Source organism: Lampetra planeri, chromosome 35 (assembly GCF_965212315.1).
Source record: "Lampetra planeri chromosome 35, kcLamPlan1.2.h2, whole genome shotgun sequence".
Lineage (NCBI taxonomy): Eukaryota > Metazoa > Chordata > Hyperoartia > Petromyzontiformes > Petromyzontidae > Lampetra > Lampetra planeri.
In genome coordinates this window covers 9,658,342-9,675,758 of record NC_136141.1, presented here as the reverse complement: position 1 = coordinate 9,675,758, position 17,417 = coordinate 9,658,342, and the positions used below count along the sequence as shown (strand labels likewise).

Sequence of the window (17,417 nt, the reverse complement as noted above, 5' to 3'; positions counted from 1 at the left end):
TGCACAAACACGAATAACAAAACACTCAACACACATTCGTCAAAGAGCGCATGTGCCATGAAGAAGGACCATTTCCCAAAACGTCGCCTGTTATATATTTTATTTTAAGGCCGCAGTTTTGTTGACGCATGGGTGTGTTGAGTTTTGTTTCGTATCCAGAGGTTACATTTGCGAGGTCAGCTTTACGATCGCTGTAATCTGTAATCGCCACCGCCGTGCCAAATGCCGTCGTTAGGTTCCTGTGGAAGAAGCAACCCAAGGAACGTTGGACGTGGAGTGTCACTACGATGGGGAGAGGACAGCCCTCGTAGTGAAACTGCTCGGTGTGTCAGGCCTACCAGGTGGGTATCGCCGGGGATTCATTTCAGCCGCGTCTGTCTGGGTTGGCGACCCAGAAGATACAGGGACACCACTGTGGCGAGATGTTATTATTGCTATTATTGTTGCTTGTTTACCCATACATTCCTCACCGAATCCCAATATTCTTTTTCTGGAGGGTCCTACGAAGTTTTTATTGTTTTTTGCAGTCGGGGGTAATCGTGCCGCTGTGTGTTATACCAATCCAGTCATTGGCGCCGCGGCGAGATGTTAACTACCTCGCCTGGTATACAGGAGGTCGTGGGTTTGATCCCGATCCCGACCCTGACGCCTGTATATGTTGCGTGTTTTCTCCTCCCGTGGTCGCATGGATTTATCTCCTACGAGTCCTCGAGTTTTTCTCTCCACATTTAGAATCAACGTGCATTTCGAGGATTTGGCTGCTCTAAATTGCCACACGATAAGCCACTTAGTGCAGCTATAATTTTGTGGCCAGACTGCTTCTGAAAAAGAGCTATATAGCTCAGTGGGCCTTACCTGGTAAATAAATAAGTTTAGTTTTTTTGTTTTTATCACACCCAGCAGACCACATCAGGTGCCACCGACTCCAGTTTACCAGTGACCTGAAAAATATTCAGTGAGAAATTAAGCCCTGGTTATCACCATGGTGTATGCAATTATGTTCTCTCGATGTGTCCTCGTAAAATTACATTGGAATAACCGCAACGATGTAACGAGCAAATATATGTTGCGCCTTATAAACTGAATAAAAGACGCAAACGATAAATCCAGCCAAAAAAACCCTGTCAAGCGAGAGACAAAACCAAGGAGACCAAAAAACGGTTTATGTGTAGGGTTGTTACGGGAGGGCTGTAGGTGCATGGGATCCAACGGGGAATAAACACAGTGGGCGGAGCTCCGGGAGTACACGGGGGGGGTGCCCGCAGCGACGTCCGCATCAGGCAGCCTGGGGGGGTTGTGATCCTGACGGGGGGTATAAAGGGGGAGGACAGAGAGAGCTCGTGGCTCAGTCTGGGAACGAAGGAGGAAGAAGGAAGATCTTCTAGTGAGAAGCCCTGGACTCCCCTCGACGCCGCCCTTGTAAGGGCCCCAGTTATCCGGGTGAGGGGGCCGCTACCCCCTCTAGTGCTGTCCTGTACCGACAAGCTTGAATAAACATACGTGTGCCTCAACCTGGGTGTCCAGCGTACTTACCGGTACTTCATCTGGTGTCAGAAGAACTACGGACATGGAAACACGCCAGACAGCTCGAGCCAGAGTACCGGAGGAGGACACTGCTGAAGTCATTGAGCCCGAGACGGCTCACCAAGACATGGCGCAGCCGGGGGCCGACGCGTTCCTACCGGGGCATCGGCATGAGGAGGGGCCGCAGCCAGACGCGCTACGGCTGGCTCACGAGAGACTGGCGGAGCTACTGTACGCCGCTGCCGCCACGCTGGAAAACATCACGCGGCTGGGGGCTGGTGGTCCACCACGGGGCGAGGGGAGTCGTCGACCTGAGCGCCTTCCCGCCATTTCTGAAGACTCCAACTTTGAATTTCCCGCCATCGTTACGGCAGCTGCAGAGGGCGTGGCCGGGCTCAACCTTGGGTCCGACACCGCTCTCGCTGGGACAGCTGCGTCATCACCAGCGGAGGGAGCGTCATCACATCGGCGACAGGCGATTCCATCTGCCATTCGCGCCGACGCACAGCCGAGTCCCGGGAATAACAGCCTGCAGACTTCCAAGGCGAACGCTGCGCTGCAACAACGGCTGCCTCCGCTGAAAGAATTTGTTGGTGCAGAGGGCGACTGGGGCGGCTTCCAGCGACGCTTCATCGCCCACCAAGAAATGGCAAGGTGGTCCGACGATGAAGCCCTCTGCGCGCTGCCGGCGCTCCTCGACGCAGACGCGCTCGCCGCCCTCACATCGGCGCCGAAAGAGAAGCGGTCTACTCTGCCGAAGGCGCTACAACTGCTGGCCGGGGTCTATGGACCTTCAGCAGAATGCAGAGAGCAGTTCTACGAGCGCAAGCGGGGTGAAAAGGAGTCGCCCCTGGCATACAGGACGAGCCTCCTAGCGCTGGCTAAGACGGCTTTTCCCCGTATGGACGACGACGGCGTGGACGCGATGGTCACGGAGAAAATACTCCTACTGGCAGACGACCTGGACATCGCTGTCGTCGCACAGGAGGACGCTGAGATGACCTCTCTTCAGGCGGCGCGCCTCCTTCACGCCAACCTTCTGTCCCTGCGGCGGAAAGCCAGCAGGGCATCGGCAGGGCGTGCGGTGGCTGCAGCCACCCTTCCGACGGAGGAGCTCTTCGCCGTCGACCATCGACGGCAACAGGCGCAAGAAGTACGGTCGGCCCGGGACGGGTCAAGCCGTTTCAACCGCCCATCGTCTCCACCGGGGCTCCCGCGGTGTTTCAACTGCGGCGTCCGGGGCCACGTCGCCTCGGGGTGCCGCTCTCCGCGACAGCGCGGGACGACGCCTCGACGGGACGCCGGCCCTCCTCTTCCCAAGCTCCAGCAACATGATCCGGCGAGTCGCGGCACCACACATGCTTGGCCAAAGCACCCACCCGTTGCACACTCTCGCACCACAACAAACGGGGGGCCGATGTCGCGTTGCAAGGGGCCAACGCGGATCACTGCGGGGACTCAAATCGAGCCCAAACAGTGGTCCGTGTTGGCCCATCGCGTGGTAGCCGCGTCATCAGGGTCGTCGGCCGTGGTCGGCCACATTGACGGGGTAGAAGTACGCATCTTGGTCGATACGGGGGCATCGGCGACAATCATTTCGGAATTAATTTACAATATTCTGCCCGTACAAAGCCGGCCTTTAATGCCGGTTAACGTCCCATTCTATGCCGCTAACGGGGGCTCTCTCGGCATCATGGGACAGATTCGAGCGCAAATTTCTATTGGGGACATCAAATTGTCGGGGCCGATTTTCGTTTCCTCCTCGCTGGCGGTTCCGTGCCTGCTGGGGACGGATTTCTTAGGCAAAATGCCCATTCGTATTTTGATCGACCAAGGATGCATTGAGCTTCCGTCGGGGCGGCGCATGGCGTTCCTGCCATCCCCTGCGGCGGCTCCGACGGCGTTCGCAACGGTACCGGCGTTCGTTGTTAAGACTGTTCGTGTGCCGCCGGGAGCCCAAATGCTAGTGCCTCTGAAACTTCGTAAGCCCTTCGCTAAGGGCATAGGGGATCAGGGTGTTTTGCTGGGACCGTCTAGGGCCGGGGTTAATGGACCTCATTTGATTCCGGCCCAGACCGTTGTAAGAGGGGACGGGGACCCTTTCATCGCGGTCCTCAATGTGGGATCGCAGACGGTGGTGGTTCCTCAAGGGACGGTGCTCGCGCATGCGACGCCGATGCCCTGCGAGGTACCTGTCGCGAACCACGTTGGCTCTGCTTCCCGGATGCTCCCACATTCGGACAGCGATGAAGGGTGGCTCGACGCGCTTTGTGCGGAATCGACGGACCTGACAAATTCAGAGCGCCAACAGCTTAGAAGGCTACTGAGGGAATTTTCCGACGTTTTCAGTCGTGATAAATATGATTTGGGTTGCACTCACCTGCTGCGTCACCATATTGACACGGGTGACAGCGCGCCAATTCGCCAAAATCCGTTTCGGTTAAGTCCCGCCGAAAAGGACCATGTCAAATCGGCTGTTGATGACATGTTAGCCGCCGACATCATTTCTCCCTCCACCAGCCCGTGGGGAGCGCCGATCGTCCTGGTTAAAAAGCAGGACGGCTCGTTGCGGTTTTGCGTGGATTTTCGGCGCCTTAATAAAATTTCGGTTGCCGACGCATACCCGCTCCCACGGATGGACGAATCGCTGGACGCTTTGGCGGGAGCGCGATTCTTCTCCACGCTAGATTTACTTTCGGGATTCTGGCAGCTTCCTCTGGACGATGATTCTAAGCCTAAAACTGCTTTCCGTACACCGCACGGCCTGTTCCAATTCAACCGGTTGCCGATGGGCTTACACTCAGCGCCGGCAACTTTCCAGCGATTGATGGAATTGGTTTTGGCTGGGTTGCAATGGGAGTCGTGCCTGATTTATTTGGATGACGTTATTGTCTTTGGTAAAACTTTTGACGAACATCTCCAGAGGTTGCGGGCGGTTTTCCTAAAGATGCGGGCTGCTAATTTGAAATTTAAGCCCCAGAAATGCCATTTGTTACGCGAGTCGGTGCGTTATTTGGGGCACATCGTAGGGCGCTCGGGTATTGCTACCGATCCCGCCAAAACGCAGTGTGTCAGCTCCTGGCCGACTCCAACCACGGTGGGAGAGGTCAGGAGTTTTATTGGCTTCGCATCATATTACCGACGCTTCGTCGCTAATTTTGCAACGATTGCAAAACCCCTACACGCGTTAACATCTAAAGGGGTCCGGTTCCACTGGGGTCAGGATGAGGAAGCTGCTTTCTGCTCCCTTCGGGACGCGCTGGTGAAGGCTCCTCCCTTGATTTACCCAGATTTTTCGAGGCCGTTTTTGCTCGACACCGACGCGAGCAACACGGGTATTGGAGGCGTGCTTTCCCAGGTGGTTGACGGCGTGGAACGGGTGGTCGCGTACGGCAGTCGGGTGTTGTCTCCAACGGAGCAAAGATATTGTGTCACCCGTAGGGAACTGTTGGCAATTGTCTATTTCATCCAACAGTATCGCCCATATCTGTACGGTCGGCATTTCACCGTCCGCACAGATCATGCGGCACTGCAGTACGCCCTGAAGGTTCAACAGCCATCGGGACAATTGTCCCGATGGCTGGAGGTCCTCCAGGATTTCAGTTTTGAAACCACTTATCGTAAGGGCGTTCGCCACACCAACGCTGACGCTCTGTCACGGATGCCAACCGCCTCCGAATGCGCATGCCTCCTGGGGTCGGGGCGTTGCAAGCCAGTAGGGGACATGATGGTTCCGGTCCTGGCGGCGGCCGCCGACGATGAAACGGTAGTCCCCATTGATATCGCCGAACAGGGGAGAGATTCCCTGCTTGGATTGCCCGTTGATGAATGGGGGCGCCTCCAGTTGGAGGATGCCTCCCTCCTCGCGTTGCGTCGTCGCGCCGGGGAGAGGGGGCGTGTGACGGGTCATGCCGACGCATGGGAAACCCATGCGGGCTTGCTTATGCATTGGGACGGGAAATCCCAGCGTCACCGGCTGGTGGTCCCTTCTGGCCTACGGGGTAAGGTGGTGTGGGCTGCTCATGAGCGCCTCCTCCACCTAGGTACCCAGAAAACACTCGCCTTGCTCCAGCTGAATTATTTTTGGCCGGGCATGACTAGGGATGTCGCTGATCTGTTGGCGGCATGCCCTCAGTGTGCGCAGCGCAAACCACCAGCACGGGAGTCGAACCCGCCCTTGCAGTCCATCCAGGTCTCCAGAATAAATGAACTGGTCGCACTGGACATTCTGGGGCCATTCCCCGCCACCCCCAGGGGAAATAAATATTTGCTTACTGGGGTCGAATATTTTACGCGCTGGCCTATGGCCTGGCCCCTGGCGAATCAGTCGGCAGCAGCCATCGTCGACGCCTTTGTCCAAGGTTATGTCATGGACAAAGGTGCCCCGGAGCGGTTGTTGACCGACCAGGGTAGAAATTTTTCCGGGAAACTCCTAAAACAAGTCTGTGATCTCCTAGGAACGAAAAAAATTCGAACCTCTCCTTATCACCCGCAAACGGACGGGATGGTCGAGCGTCTGCATCGCACCATCTCGTCTATGTTGTCGCAGCAAGTCTCGGACTCACAGACTGATTGGGACTTACAAATTCAAGGGGTTCTAGCGGCATACAGATTGGCTCCCCATGCTGCGACGGGATTTTCACCATTCTTTCTTATGTATGGCCGCGAACCCGACCCACCTGTTCCGGCACAGCTGCAGATCCCCGCGCCGCTGGGTAAAATTAAATTGGATGAACACGTTAAATTTAACCTTGACAAACTGACTGAGGCGCGGGATGCTGCGAGGCTAAATTCTGACAGGCGTCAAAAGGCGAACGAGCGCCTCAGGCGGGCTCGCGCGCACGTGCTGCAGTGGAAGCCGGGGGACAGGGCATGGCTGCACTGTCCCCAGGTACCACTCGCGACCTCCTCTAAACTCGTGCGCCCGTGGCGGGGCCCCGTCGAGGTTGTCGAGGTTTTGAGGCCTCAGTGCGTTCGAATCAAATGGGGCAGGCGCCAGTGGTTTGTACACCCCTCTAGGCTAAAACCGTTTGTTGCGGTGCGAGGGCCCACTCCACACGCGCGGGGCCAAGCATGTGGGGGGTCGACCGACTCGAAGGGTCCGTCGCTGCTCTCGCCTGATGTGTTGCCGGCTGTCCCACCCACAGGTGCACCGGGAATGACGGGCTCACGCCCTAGAACCCACACGGGTGATGCCGACAGTCGCGCGACTTCAATCGCGACCTCACCTCGAATGGGACAGCCGCCACCGGATGGTCCGCCGTCCGGGGTTGCCCCGTGTGACGGGCCTGCGGCAAGGACGCGCGCTAAAATGCGCAGACTCTTATAATATACAGAAGGAAGAAAAAGAAAAATTTGTTTTTTTATTTATTTTCCTTCACGTGTCATGGTTACTGTATGCTGCGTCGGTGGTGTGCTCCTTGCACACTGTGTGTGTTGTGTGTGTGGGTGCGTTGTGTGTCGTGGGTGTGCTGTGTGTGCTGGGGGAGTTCCTGGCTAGTTGTATATACGCGCTTTTACGGATTTCGTATTTATACGGGGGGGGGGTGCGTCGGACATTCCCTTCGGGGGTGTGCTTGTTCTTCTTGTTGTTCTTGTTGTTGTTGTTCAATTTGCATTTTGTTGAAAAAAATGAGGCACACACGGGGTTGAGGGGTAAATGTTCCTTTATTGGAATTGTTGCAGCCGGGACGGCTGCGAGCTGTAATGGGGGGAGTGATGTAGGGTTGTTACGGGAGGGCTGTAGGTGCATGGGATCCAACGGGGAATAAACACAGTGGGCGGAGCTCCGGGAGTACACGGGGGGGGTGCCCGCAGCGACGTCCGCATCAGGCAGCCTGGGGGGGTTGTGATCCTGACGGGGGGTATAAAGGGGGAGGACAGAGAGAGCTCGTGGCTCAGTCTGGGAACGAAGGAGGAAGAAGGAAGATCTTCTAGTGAGAAGCCCTGGACTCCCCTCGACGCCGCCCTTGTAAGGGCCCCAGTTATCCGGGTGAGGGGGCCGCTACCCCCTCTAGTGCTGTCCTGTACCGACAAGCTTGAATAAACATACGTGTGCCTCAACCTGGGTGTCCAGCGTACTTACCGGTACTTCATATGTATGGAAACCTTTATTATATGGGAATAGAAACATAAGGATTTATCTTTTTAAGTCGTGTCAAAGGGCAGGTCTTTGAACGCTGAAACCACTGCGTGTGCATGCAAGCTGGTTTCACTGTCTCTGCTCAGGGCCGGATGAAGGTTCTTGTAGGCCCTAGGCACTTCTGTTTCGTAGGCCTTCAGTGATAACTTTCTTCAGTCGCTACTGCTGCTACCCCATGTTACTACGACCGCTGTCACTCGCTTGTTTCATGCAGTATTTCGTCCAGCCTCTGGACAGATGTCGTTACTGATACATTCGCTATTCATGATACAGGTTTTTTGTGTTGTATCGCGTAAATATATAAATGTGTCGTTAAACCAGCCACCACCCGACACAGCCAATTAATAAGGTTTGTCACGTAAACAAAACATGCCATTACGTTACTAGTACAGCATGCCGGTGTGCTGGAAAGCCACAACATTGGCATGTTCTGTTTACGTGACAAACGTTACTAATTGGCTTTGTCGGGTGGTGGCGGGTTTAACAACACATATTTACGTGATCTAACCTAAAAACCCTGTATTATGGATGATATTGGTTGCGAAAGCCTAGGTGTTAAACTGACGTTCGTTATTTATTCTGTGCCCTCATTCGATGGGAGCGCGCTGCGTGCCGCACATAAGCAGATTTAATTTGAAATTATTGAGAGAAAAAAAACAAGGTTTGCCTAAATATATTACAAGTGGAAATATTTTAAACTGTTTTTCACTATGATTATGATATCGGATGATGCGGCTTTAAAAGGATGCCATTCATTTTCACCGATAACAAATTCAGGGTGCTGGCAGGACAACCGCGTGGCGAGTGCCACGTTGCTTTACTTTCGTTTTAGCTTAAAGATGTTTGACTGTTATTTGGAGTGTAATATGCCTCGCGTACGAGTCAACGACTTGTTACCACTGCAAAGAAATTGCAACGAGCAGCCAACAAAATAAATAACAAAAGGAATTTACATTTTTTTAAGTAGTTGTTTTTTATTTCGCCAAAATTACTGCATAGAAAAACAAGTTGCCATATTCCCCCAGTTTACCTTATATATTATCATTTCAGAAGTGTCAGGGACGAGGACTACTCGGCTGCTGAGTTTTGTTCGCAGGCCCTTTAGTTTTCGTAGGCCCTAGGCACAGTGGCTACTGAGACTACTGTCCCTATTGGATAATACGGACCTGTCTCTGTTCATGCTTTACCACATTCAGGGCAGGTTTTAACATGTGTACACGTGATTAGCTGCATGCGATTGTTTGTATGCATGTACGTTGAACTTCTTTTGCACCGTACGTAGCCAACCGTGCTAATCGGAGGTGCGGGGGAAGGACAACAAACTAACAACACGAAAAGCAGTTCTTAAGAAATTAATTTTCAAAGTGTATAGCTCCCAGTGGCTTCCTCATAATTGTGCGTGTGTACGTGTGTGAATAGGGGGCTCATCGCAAAAGGTTCAAGTTAAGCTACAGCTCTGCCCCAGGGAATGTTTTTCTACCGTCAAGACCCAGAACTCAAGGAGCGTGGCCTCCACAGGCAGAGACAACGGACGCTTCAATGAAACGTTTGAATTGTACGTGGTGCATGCGGCATGTCTTGTTTGGTTTTTGCAGTGCTCAGGGCTATCGCCACTTAATCACCGGGTTTTAAATGTTCGCGGTTTGACTTTTTCCCCCAACCAGTGTCGCCTCGAGGCATTACCAAATGACATGTGCTCAAAAAGTGTATTACAGTACTATGAAACGATCCTATGATAACGTCTGGTTACCCGGCAGATTTTGTTGACTTTAACAAGCCTTATTCTGCCGAGGAGACCCAGAATGTATAACCTGTCCAGGGTGTTTCTTGCTTACACAAATGCTGCTGGATAATATTGATATGGTTAAGCCAATTGCCTCATCGATTTTGATTTTTTTTTATATATACGTGGAGGCATAGAACGGAGTTCAGCTTATAAATGCCATGGCAAAAACATTGCCGAGCGGCTAAATGGCTCATAATGTCCATATCGGAGCCACGGTTATCCCGAGTGATTTTTACCTGTCCAGACAACACCTAAGGCAATAGCTGCTGATGTACAAATGACGCTATAGTGATCAACGTCTTTATACCTGTTCACCATGTGTCTTTAGACTTAACATAAGCAAATTGCATAGTATGCCTACCCACTAAAATTATAATTACCAGGTGGGATATAGGTGCTCTGCATGTGATCAAACACCAGACTCAAAGTAAAAGTGATGTCTTGCTCAAATGTCATCCTCTCATATTTGCAGCCCTGAGCCAGTGGCGGAAATTCCTCATTCCCAATGGTGGGGGCGAGTCCATTCATAATACAACCACTGTTGACTTCCCTACAAAGTGGTACACACTTATTGACCCCCACATAGATGATGATGGGTGGAGTCATCCCCCGACCAAGATTTGAACTCGCAACGTTCCGATTGCTAGCCGCTCACTCCCGCACCTCCCGATTAGCACGGCTGGCTACGTAAAGTGCGGAAGAAGTTCAACGTACACACGCACGCACGTACTCCACCGCTGAGCCACCTGGTCTGGTGCGACGCGTAAACTCGTAAGCCTCCACGCCCGCACAACAACCATCTGACGTGAGCGTTGCACGCTGGCCCCCGTTGCCCGAGCAGTGCGGTGAGCGAGGAGCAGTGCGGGTGCCTCGAGGTGTACCTCGTCTTCGAGCTGTGGCGCACGCGCTTGCTGTCGAGGAACCTGCAGCTGGGCCAGGCCGTGATGTACCTGAGCCGAGCCGCTGGCGCCGCCGGCCAGATCTCCCTGCCGCTGCAGTTGCCCAATGTGAACGGTAAGGTGTGGGTGTCTCTAGGGGGGGCGGGGGGAGTTAGGGGGAGATGGCTGGGCGTAAGGGGGGCTAAAGGGGCAACGCGCCTTGGGGTCTCGAACAAAAAATGTGTCCCGCAACGGGCCTGTTGTTTGTGTCGCTCGTGACAAGATGACAGAGCCAGGCAAGGCAAGTGAGGCAGACGGGGTGAGGCAGGTGAATATGCCTGGGATGTAGCAATGCCAGTGTGACAGGCGAGTGATACTGGTGAGTTTACCTGTGATGTAGTGCTGCTGTTGCCAGGAGGTGTGCGACAGGTGAGTTACTTTTGACGCCAATAGTTGAGACAGGTGAGTTAGATAAGGGGGCTCCACGTGGTACTCTGCCCGGGGTGCCTCTGGGTGGCCCTGATGTGTGAGATACAAGTGAAAGCGTTGGGAACCATTTATACCCTTGTCACTTTTTCAGTAATTTTTTTCAAATGTATTAATCCTTCGATGCGTGGTAACGTATATTTTTTTGTTATTGTTTCAACTCAATGGGAGCCCGTTAGATAGCACCGATCACAGAACAAGAAGGGGGCGGTCGGGATCGACGCCACTGCATGGCTCGGTGAAGAAGGGCGGATTGGGCTCACTGCGCAATCCGCCCTTCTTCACCAATAGCAGGGAAGTGAAAGTTTATATACGGAAGGGAACAGGAAGGGAGAAGATAACTAACTTAAAAGGGAAGGAGGAGGGGAAGAGGGGACGAGGGTGGGGGGGGGGGTGTTTCCGAGTTACTTTTTAAGATTCCTCCATCAGTCGCCTTGGTTGAGGAATCGTTCGTCACGGTTGGGATTTTTTGCATTGCGTGGAACTGCCGAGTTTTTGTGTTTTTATTGTTACCGACTTTCGGCCCACCTCTGATGAAACCCCGATTGTCAAGCGTATAAGCCCCAGTCATCAATGACTTCACAACAACAAAAACCCCTGTCGCATAAATGATTCAATGTTACTTCATTTGAATTATTCCCATTCTGAGAATTAAAAATATCCGTTTGGGTGTCAGGCGAAAAAGAAACCGAACTCGCAGCCGCCGTGAAGAAAAAAGTGACACGCTTGCTGTGCAAACGACTCTTGCGTTGTGTACACGATAACGGGCTCCACTTGGACAGCGAGAAGGCACGTGGAGGGGGAACCTTTCAGAGCCAATCTCCGATACAGCTCTGTGATCTTTGGTTCTTTCGGTAAAGTCACGTATAAAACATAAAATAAATTAAATCACGACGTTTCGATTGCAACACAAGCAATCATCATCAGGTATGAAAACTACAGCAAGAAAAAAAATGTTTTGCTGTAGTTTCGATTGCAACACAATCATCAGGTGTGAAAACTACAGCAAGAAAAAAACTATTCCGGGATATTCTTGCTGTAGTTTTCACACCTGATGATGATTGCTTGTGTTGCAATCGAAACGTCGTGATTTAATTTATTTTATTTTCTACCTACGTGACTTTACCGAAAGAACCAAAGAGTATGGATCCCTGCAGTCACGAAAACTTGAAATCTAGAATGACAGCTCTGTGAGATTTCCGAACGGATTCCTTGTTTCATGACGCGGTGCTCACGGCACAATTTGACTAAATCTGGGGAGAAATATACTGCGTGTGATTTGTCTTAAGTTACACGTGCTAAGTTACTGTGTTTTTGCACGCTTATCAGTGTGTGTGTCTCATGTGCATGCTCTTGTTTTTTAAACCAGAGTCACAAGTGCTAAAGATTCTGGAGAAAAGAAGAGATCCTGAGGCCAGGAATTTCTTCAAAAATTTAAAGTAGTGACGGGTTCTGAAATGAAGGAGCATCAGGCTATGTTTTAAACAATGTACATGAAACATGTATAATTACCAGTATATATTTTTTATATTTTCACTTAATCTGCATTGTTACAGTATAATATTTTCCGCATATTTATCTTGGGCCCAAACTTTGCAGCCCGCTTTGTTACATTCTGTATGTTATGAGTGACTGCAGCAAATTTCAGATGTTAATCCTCACTCTCAATTTATGCTTCAGCCTTGAACTCAACTCCCCAATCCAGACTTTAAAAAAATATACGATTTTCTCAAGTGGCTGTGCATGACCTTGGTGTGAGCAGATCTTCATCTGAGACTCACACTGACTCGAAGCGGGCGTGGGCAGGACATGTCGACAGAAGGCATCTTGGCCCATGGTCAAGAAAAACAGTGGAGTGGAATATCCTTTGCCACTCCATTGTGAATTTCATTGAACCCATCTACGTGACTTTACCGAAAGACCCAAAGAATATGAATTCCTGCAGTCACGAAAGCTTTAAGTCAAGATTTAATGGAGTGGCAGTGAAGGGAAGGAACGCATTCGAGTGTACGCCCACCTTCGCGAGTGACCGCCCACCGCAGAGATGGAGTAATGAATTCAGCTCGTGTGCAGGCGCTACACGGATTGTTACATCGTGTGATTGTGAGAGACGGCGCTGACTAGAGGCCTTCATCCAGCAGTGGATTTTGACCATGGCTGATGATTAATTTTATTCTGCATCCTTGTTCATTGTAAACAAGGTGAATTCTCAGTAAATTATGGATTTACTGTCATTATTCAGGGATAGCATCCGAAACCTAATCGTACCCAAATAATTTGAACACAAGCCTTTCTTACAACAAATGCATGCACGTATATTGACCTTCTTTCGCACCGTTCGTAGCCAACCGTGCTAATAGGAGGTGCAAATGTCCATGGTGTATAGTATTACAAGGTATTGGGCCTCAGGAATTGCGTACACCACGTGTATTTTTGTGTGTGTGTACACCTTTTGTATTTATACAAACACACTGCATTGGCACCTTTCGCACGAAGCAATTTTATACAAAACGGGTGTCGCAGCAAGCGGTTGGTGAGCTGGTTTCAAAGTGGAAGAAGGGAGGGGGGTGCCAGCTTGGGTGGAGGCACTGCGGAGGTTGAGTCCCATTGCGATGGCGCCAACACGATCGAGACGACGAGTCCGGGGACCTCGAGCGGAAGGAGCGATCTCCGTCGCCCACCCCAACCGCGTGACGACGCACGGGCCTCGCTGTCCACTGGACAACTGACGGCTCGGCAGCCCAAGCTGAGCGTGAAGTGCCCGTGCATTCAAGAATCGCCGAGCGTGAAGTGCCCGCACATTCTTCACCAAGCGTGAAGTTTTCACACATTTTTCACCGACCTTGAAGTTTTCACACATTCTTCACCGACCTTTAAATACCCGCACATTCTTCACCGAGCGTGAAGTACCCGCACATTCTTGCACCGTGTTGTCTTGTTCGTGTTTATTCAAAGCGGATATAACCCGGTCAACGTTGTTACTGTTACCATATCCTTACCTACGTCCCATAGAGTATTTGGCAATAAAACAATGGCGTTATGAACTGCTGGCACTCTGTTTTGTATTTATGGGACCTTTCGATGAAATAAATGTTGGACTTGTACGCATTGGACCGTTTGTTAACATGAAAGACAGCTGTGGGAGACTTTAAAACTGAAACATATGGGAGCTTGTTGCAGACACTTTTATTTTATCCAGCGCCTAACAAACCTGATGATGCACAACACCTTGCACGCAGCGCTTACTTGCGATGCCCCTGACCCATCGCAGAATGGATGTATTTGCTGATACGATGGACCAGCTGGCCGGTGCAAATTCTATTATTACTGAGAATCTGGTCTGAAGTGAATCACACCCGGACTAAACGCAGGCAAAGGTGGCTTCAGTGCACTGAACTACCAAACTCAGGGACTCTCCATTTATGTAATTGAGGTTTTATAATCCAACGAGGGTGAAAAGGCACCGTGAAAATTGTGCATACAGTATAAACACACTTGTTAACGAAAAATTAGGGATTATTCTGTGTACACTGCGAGTGGAAGAAAGCAGAGGCCCTAAAGACGAGAAAAAGGTCAATGTAAGACGGTGCAAGGATGCCTGCAAAACCAGTTTGGGTGGAAACTACCCACGTGGTCAGGGGCCGGCAACTCGCGGCTCCGTAGCCGCGTGCGGCTCTTCGAGGACCGCTTCGTCACTTCATGTATTAAGGGCTGTCCGTCTCGTATTCTTCACCAGTACATTGCGGCTTTTGAAATATTGAGGGGTTTATTTTTTTGCCCAATTCGAAAGAAAAAAATGGCTCTTCTCGGTAGTTTCGTTGCCAAACCCCCCTGCACTGGTTAAATCCACGGGCTGGATGACGATTAGAAAACTGGGTCAGGCCTACCTAGTCGGAGGACAACTCGGCTGGGAAGCTTTCCATGGGGCGATGACCAGTCAGGAGGTGGACCAAGCTGAGCGGAGGGAACGACGCAGCACAGGAGGGAGGAGGCACAGGAGGGAGGAGGGAGCTCTCCCACCCCCAATTTGCTGTCTCCACGCTTTGCTTTCAAGGGATATACTTTTCCCCAACGCATATTTGGATACACATCTTGGCAATTTATTTTGTCGTCGTAAAATTGACAACTGGGAAATGCGGCATTTTTCATTCCCGTACACTGTATACATTTTCACATTCTGCAATTGCTTCGTGCGAAGGTGCTGTGGCTATTTCCACTTCTTAAGAAGTTCTTGCACATATTTTTCATCGCTTCTTTCTTCCAAAATCTTGAGTATATCGATATCTGAGAGAGAGAGAAAAAAAAACATGAGATGTGTGAACTTCTTCCGCATAGAGCAAGCATATCCTTAAACTCTTGTCATTTTACATCTCCCCCTTTCACAGACTTAATAACCTGCAGTGTGCAAAACACGGGAGTGTACTCTGTTGATCTTACGTTTTTAAGCCACAGTTCAATGTATTCCACCTCGCATGGTTGGCTACGTACGATGCGAAAGAATGTCCACATACATACATAAAAAAAAACCTCTGACCTGAAATCTTAAAGTGTTTCCTGGGTCACTCGATGTGCTATGTGCCTGGGACATTCACTTATTCTTGCTGGGCTGCCTTTCATGGATACATATTTAATTCCAGTCAAATCTCAATCCACCAATGAAGGCCTCTCCACGCAATATCAGTCATCGTGGGTTGTTTTTGTGTTTTTATTGTTACCATACGTAATGACCGAAAATAACCCCAAGCCAATGTACAGTCTAACGGTTATTCAAAGATAGACCGAGTTCTCCGATTGTAGGAAAGAGGCCTCCACAGGGATTAGCCGGGAGACAGGGCTTTTGAAGTGATTGGAGAAAGAGTTTTCAATGAGAATAGGCGGGAAACAGAGTTTAAAACCCAGCAGCGAAGGTTGGGATCCGTTAGAGGGGAAGGACAGGGATTGGCTAAGGGAAATAGGGTGAGGGAACATTCGAGAAAGGGGACTGGAAAGATATAAAATGGTAAACAGCACAAGGGGAGGGAACGTTCGAGGGAAAGTACAGCTTCAAGATCAAGCACGAAGCCTGGCCTCAACACGACAGGAGCCGTAGAGGACCGCTCTAGAGGGCTTTTTGACCCCACTCTTTCGCAGCGGTCAGATTTATTTTCAAAAGGAGCTTCAAGAATTCCTCCAGTTTCAAGCAAGATTCTGATTCTGAAGAGGTCAGAGCGGCCACACGTGACCCCCGCCACACGCGGTGTGGTGCACCCATCCGCACCGCTGGGTGGACAGAGGTGGCGGGGGGTGGCGGTGAGGGGGGTGCGGATGGGGGAGAGTTAAGAAGCTTGCACCGTTGCATCAGCTGCCGCATCAAACCAGCAGCGTCCCGACTGCTGTGAGCGCAGTGCGCCAACCACTACACCACGGCAGCGTCCTCATTCTCTCGACGTAAATAGCTAAAGAACCTAACAGACCGTACAGCGCATAACGAAGCAATTCCCAGATGCAACAAATACGAAGGAGACATCACAGCGATGATGATACACTCCGCTGCTGCTTCCTGACCCGGTTGTCTGTGGCTTGACCGCCTGGATGTGAAATTGTCGCCGTTGCTCTGCATCTCCCATCAGCCATACGAAAGAAGAAGGAGAGGGGGGGAAGGGGCACAGGGGTGAGGGGTAGCGTGCACCTGCATGCAGACTTTTGTCCATGAGAGGCAGGCTGCGCTGGGGCAGTTCCGGCGGGGCCTCCCGCGTCTCCACGCAGGCCAGGTCGTCGAGGCGGAGCACCGTCTGCCCGATGTAGTCGTTGGCCGTGAAGAGGTCGAAGTCCATGACCGTCATCAGGACGCAGGCCGAGCGGCTCCGGCACTGCACCTCGCTGACGGAGCTTTTGGGAAAGCAGCGCGGAGTTGGTTTTCGCCCACGGGACATTTGGATGACCGACAACGCTCATGTCAGGCTGGTTTGAGCCACTGGAGCCGTGCGCTTTCACATTGTCGAGATTGAAAGTATAATTTCTTAAGAACTGCTTGTTGTGTTTAGTTTGTTGTCCACGCCCCCCGCACCTCCGATTAGCACGGTTGGCTACGTACGGTGCGAAAGAAGTTCAACATACGTACGTACATGTACTTTAAGCTGGTGAGTGCATTAAACTGGTATTCTGAAAAATGCAACAATAAATATTTATCATCAGCTAGTTGAGTTGCACAAGTGGCCACTGACTGCTTTTTACTCAATTCATGAACGCGTGGAGTTCCAATTATTGTGAGTGGTGAGCGCCCTACCTCCAAACCACCCAGCCACTTAAAACATCACCATGGGGCAAATCCACTACGATGCTCATAAGGTTTCTCCAATTTCTTTGATGAAGAACAACCATGTAGAATCGAGATACTCATCATTTGTATATTATACCATTTGTGTGGCATATTATGTTTTATTTAAGTAAACTTATCTCCACAAACCATACACAAACAAAAAACAAAAATAAACTGGGCAAATCGCCTGATGAAGCTGGTTGTAACCACCAGTGAAACATCGTACTCGAATTGTAAATGTTGTGGGTTTACTCTCCATCACACCGGTGTGCTGAACTAATAACTAACAGGCACGTTTTGTTG

General features: G+C 51.0%; 2 protein-coding genes across 6 annotated transcripts in view; one reads left to right on the top strand and one right to left on the bottom strand.

Annotated features, from left to right (window-relative positions):
* Positions 1-13,920, top strand: part of LOC144730378 (BAI1-associated protein 3-like) — a 61,996-nt gene extending 48,076 nt beyond the window's left edge. For all 4 annotated transcript variants that reach the window (XM_078611162.1, XM_078611159.1, XM_078611160.1 and 1 more), the window contains exons 27-30: positions 236-341; positions 9,086-9,221; positions 10,294-10,466; positions 12,186-13,920. In XM_078611162.1, coding sequence (XP_078467288.1) covers positions 236-341; positions 9,086-9,221; positions 10,294-10,466; positions 12,186-12,259 — 489 coding nt within the window. In that variant the 3' untranslated portion in view covers positions 12,260-13,920. The remainder of the gene's footprint in view (positions 1-235; positions 342-9,085; positions 9,222-10,293; positions 10,467-12,185) is intronic.
* The window catches only part of LOC144730377 (BAI1-associated protein 3-like), a 48,420-nt gene continuing 44,299 nt past the window's right edge, over positions 13,297-17,417 (bottom strand). For both annotated transcript variants that reach the window (XM_078611157.1, XM_078611158.1), the window contains 2 exons: positions 16,485-16,684; positions 13,297-15,100 (listed from right to left, as the gene is read on the bottom strand). In XM_078611157.1, the coding sequence (XP_078467283.1) occupies positions 15,024-15,100; positions 16,485-16,684 (277 nt within the window). In that variant the 3' untranslated portion in view covers positions 13,297-15,023. The remainder of the gene's footprint in view (positions 15,101-16,484; positions 16,685-17,417) is intronic.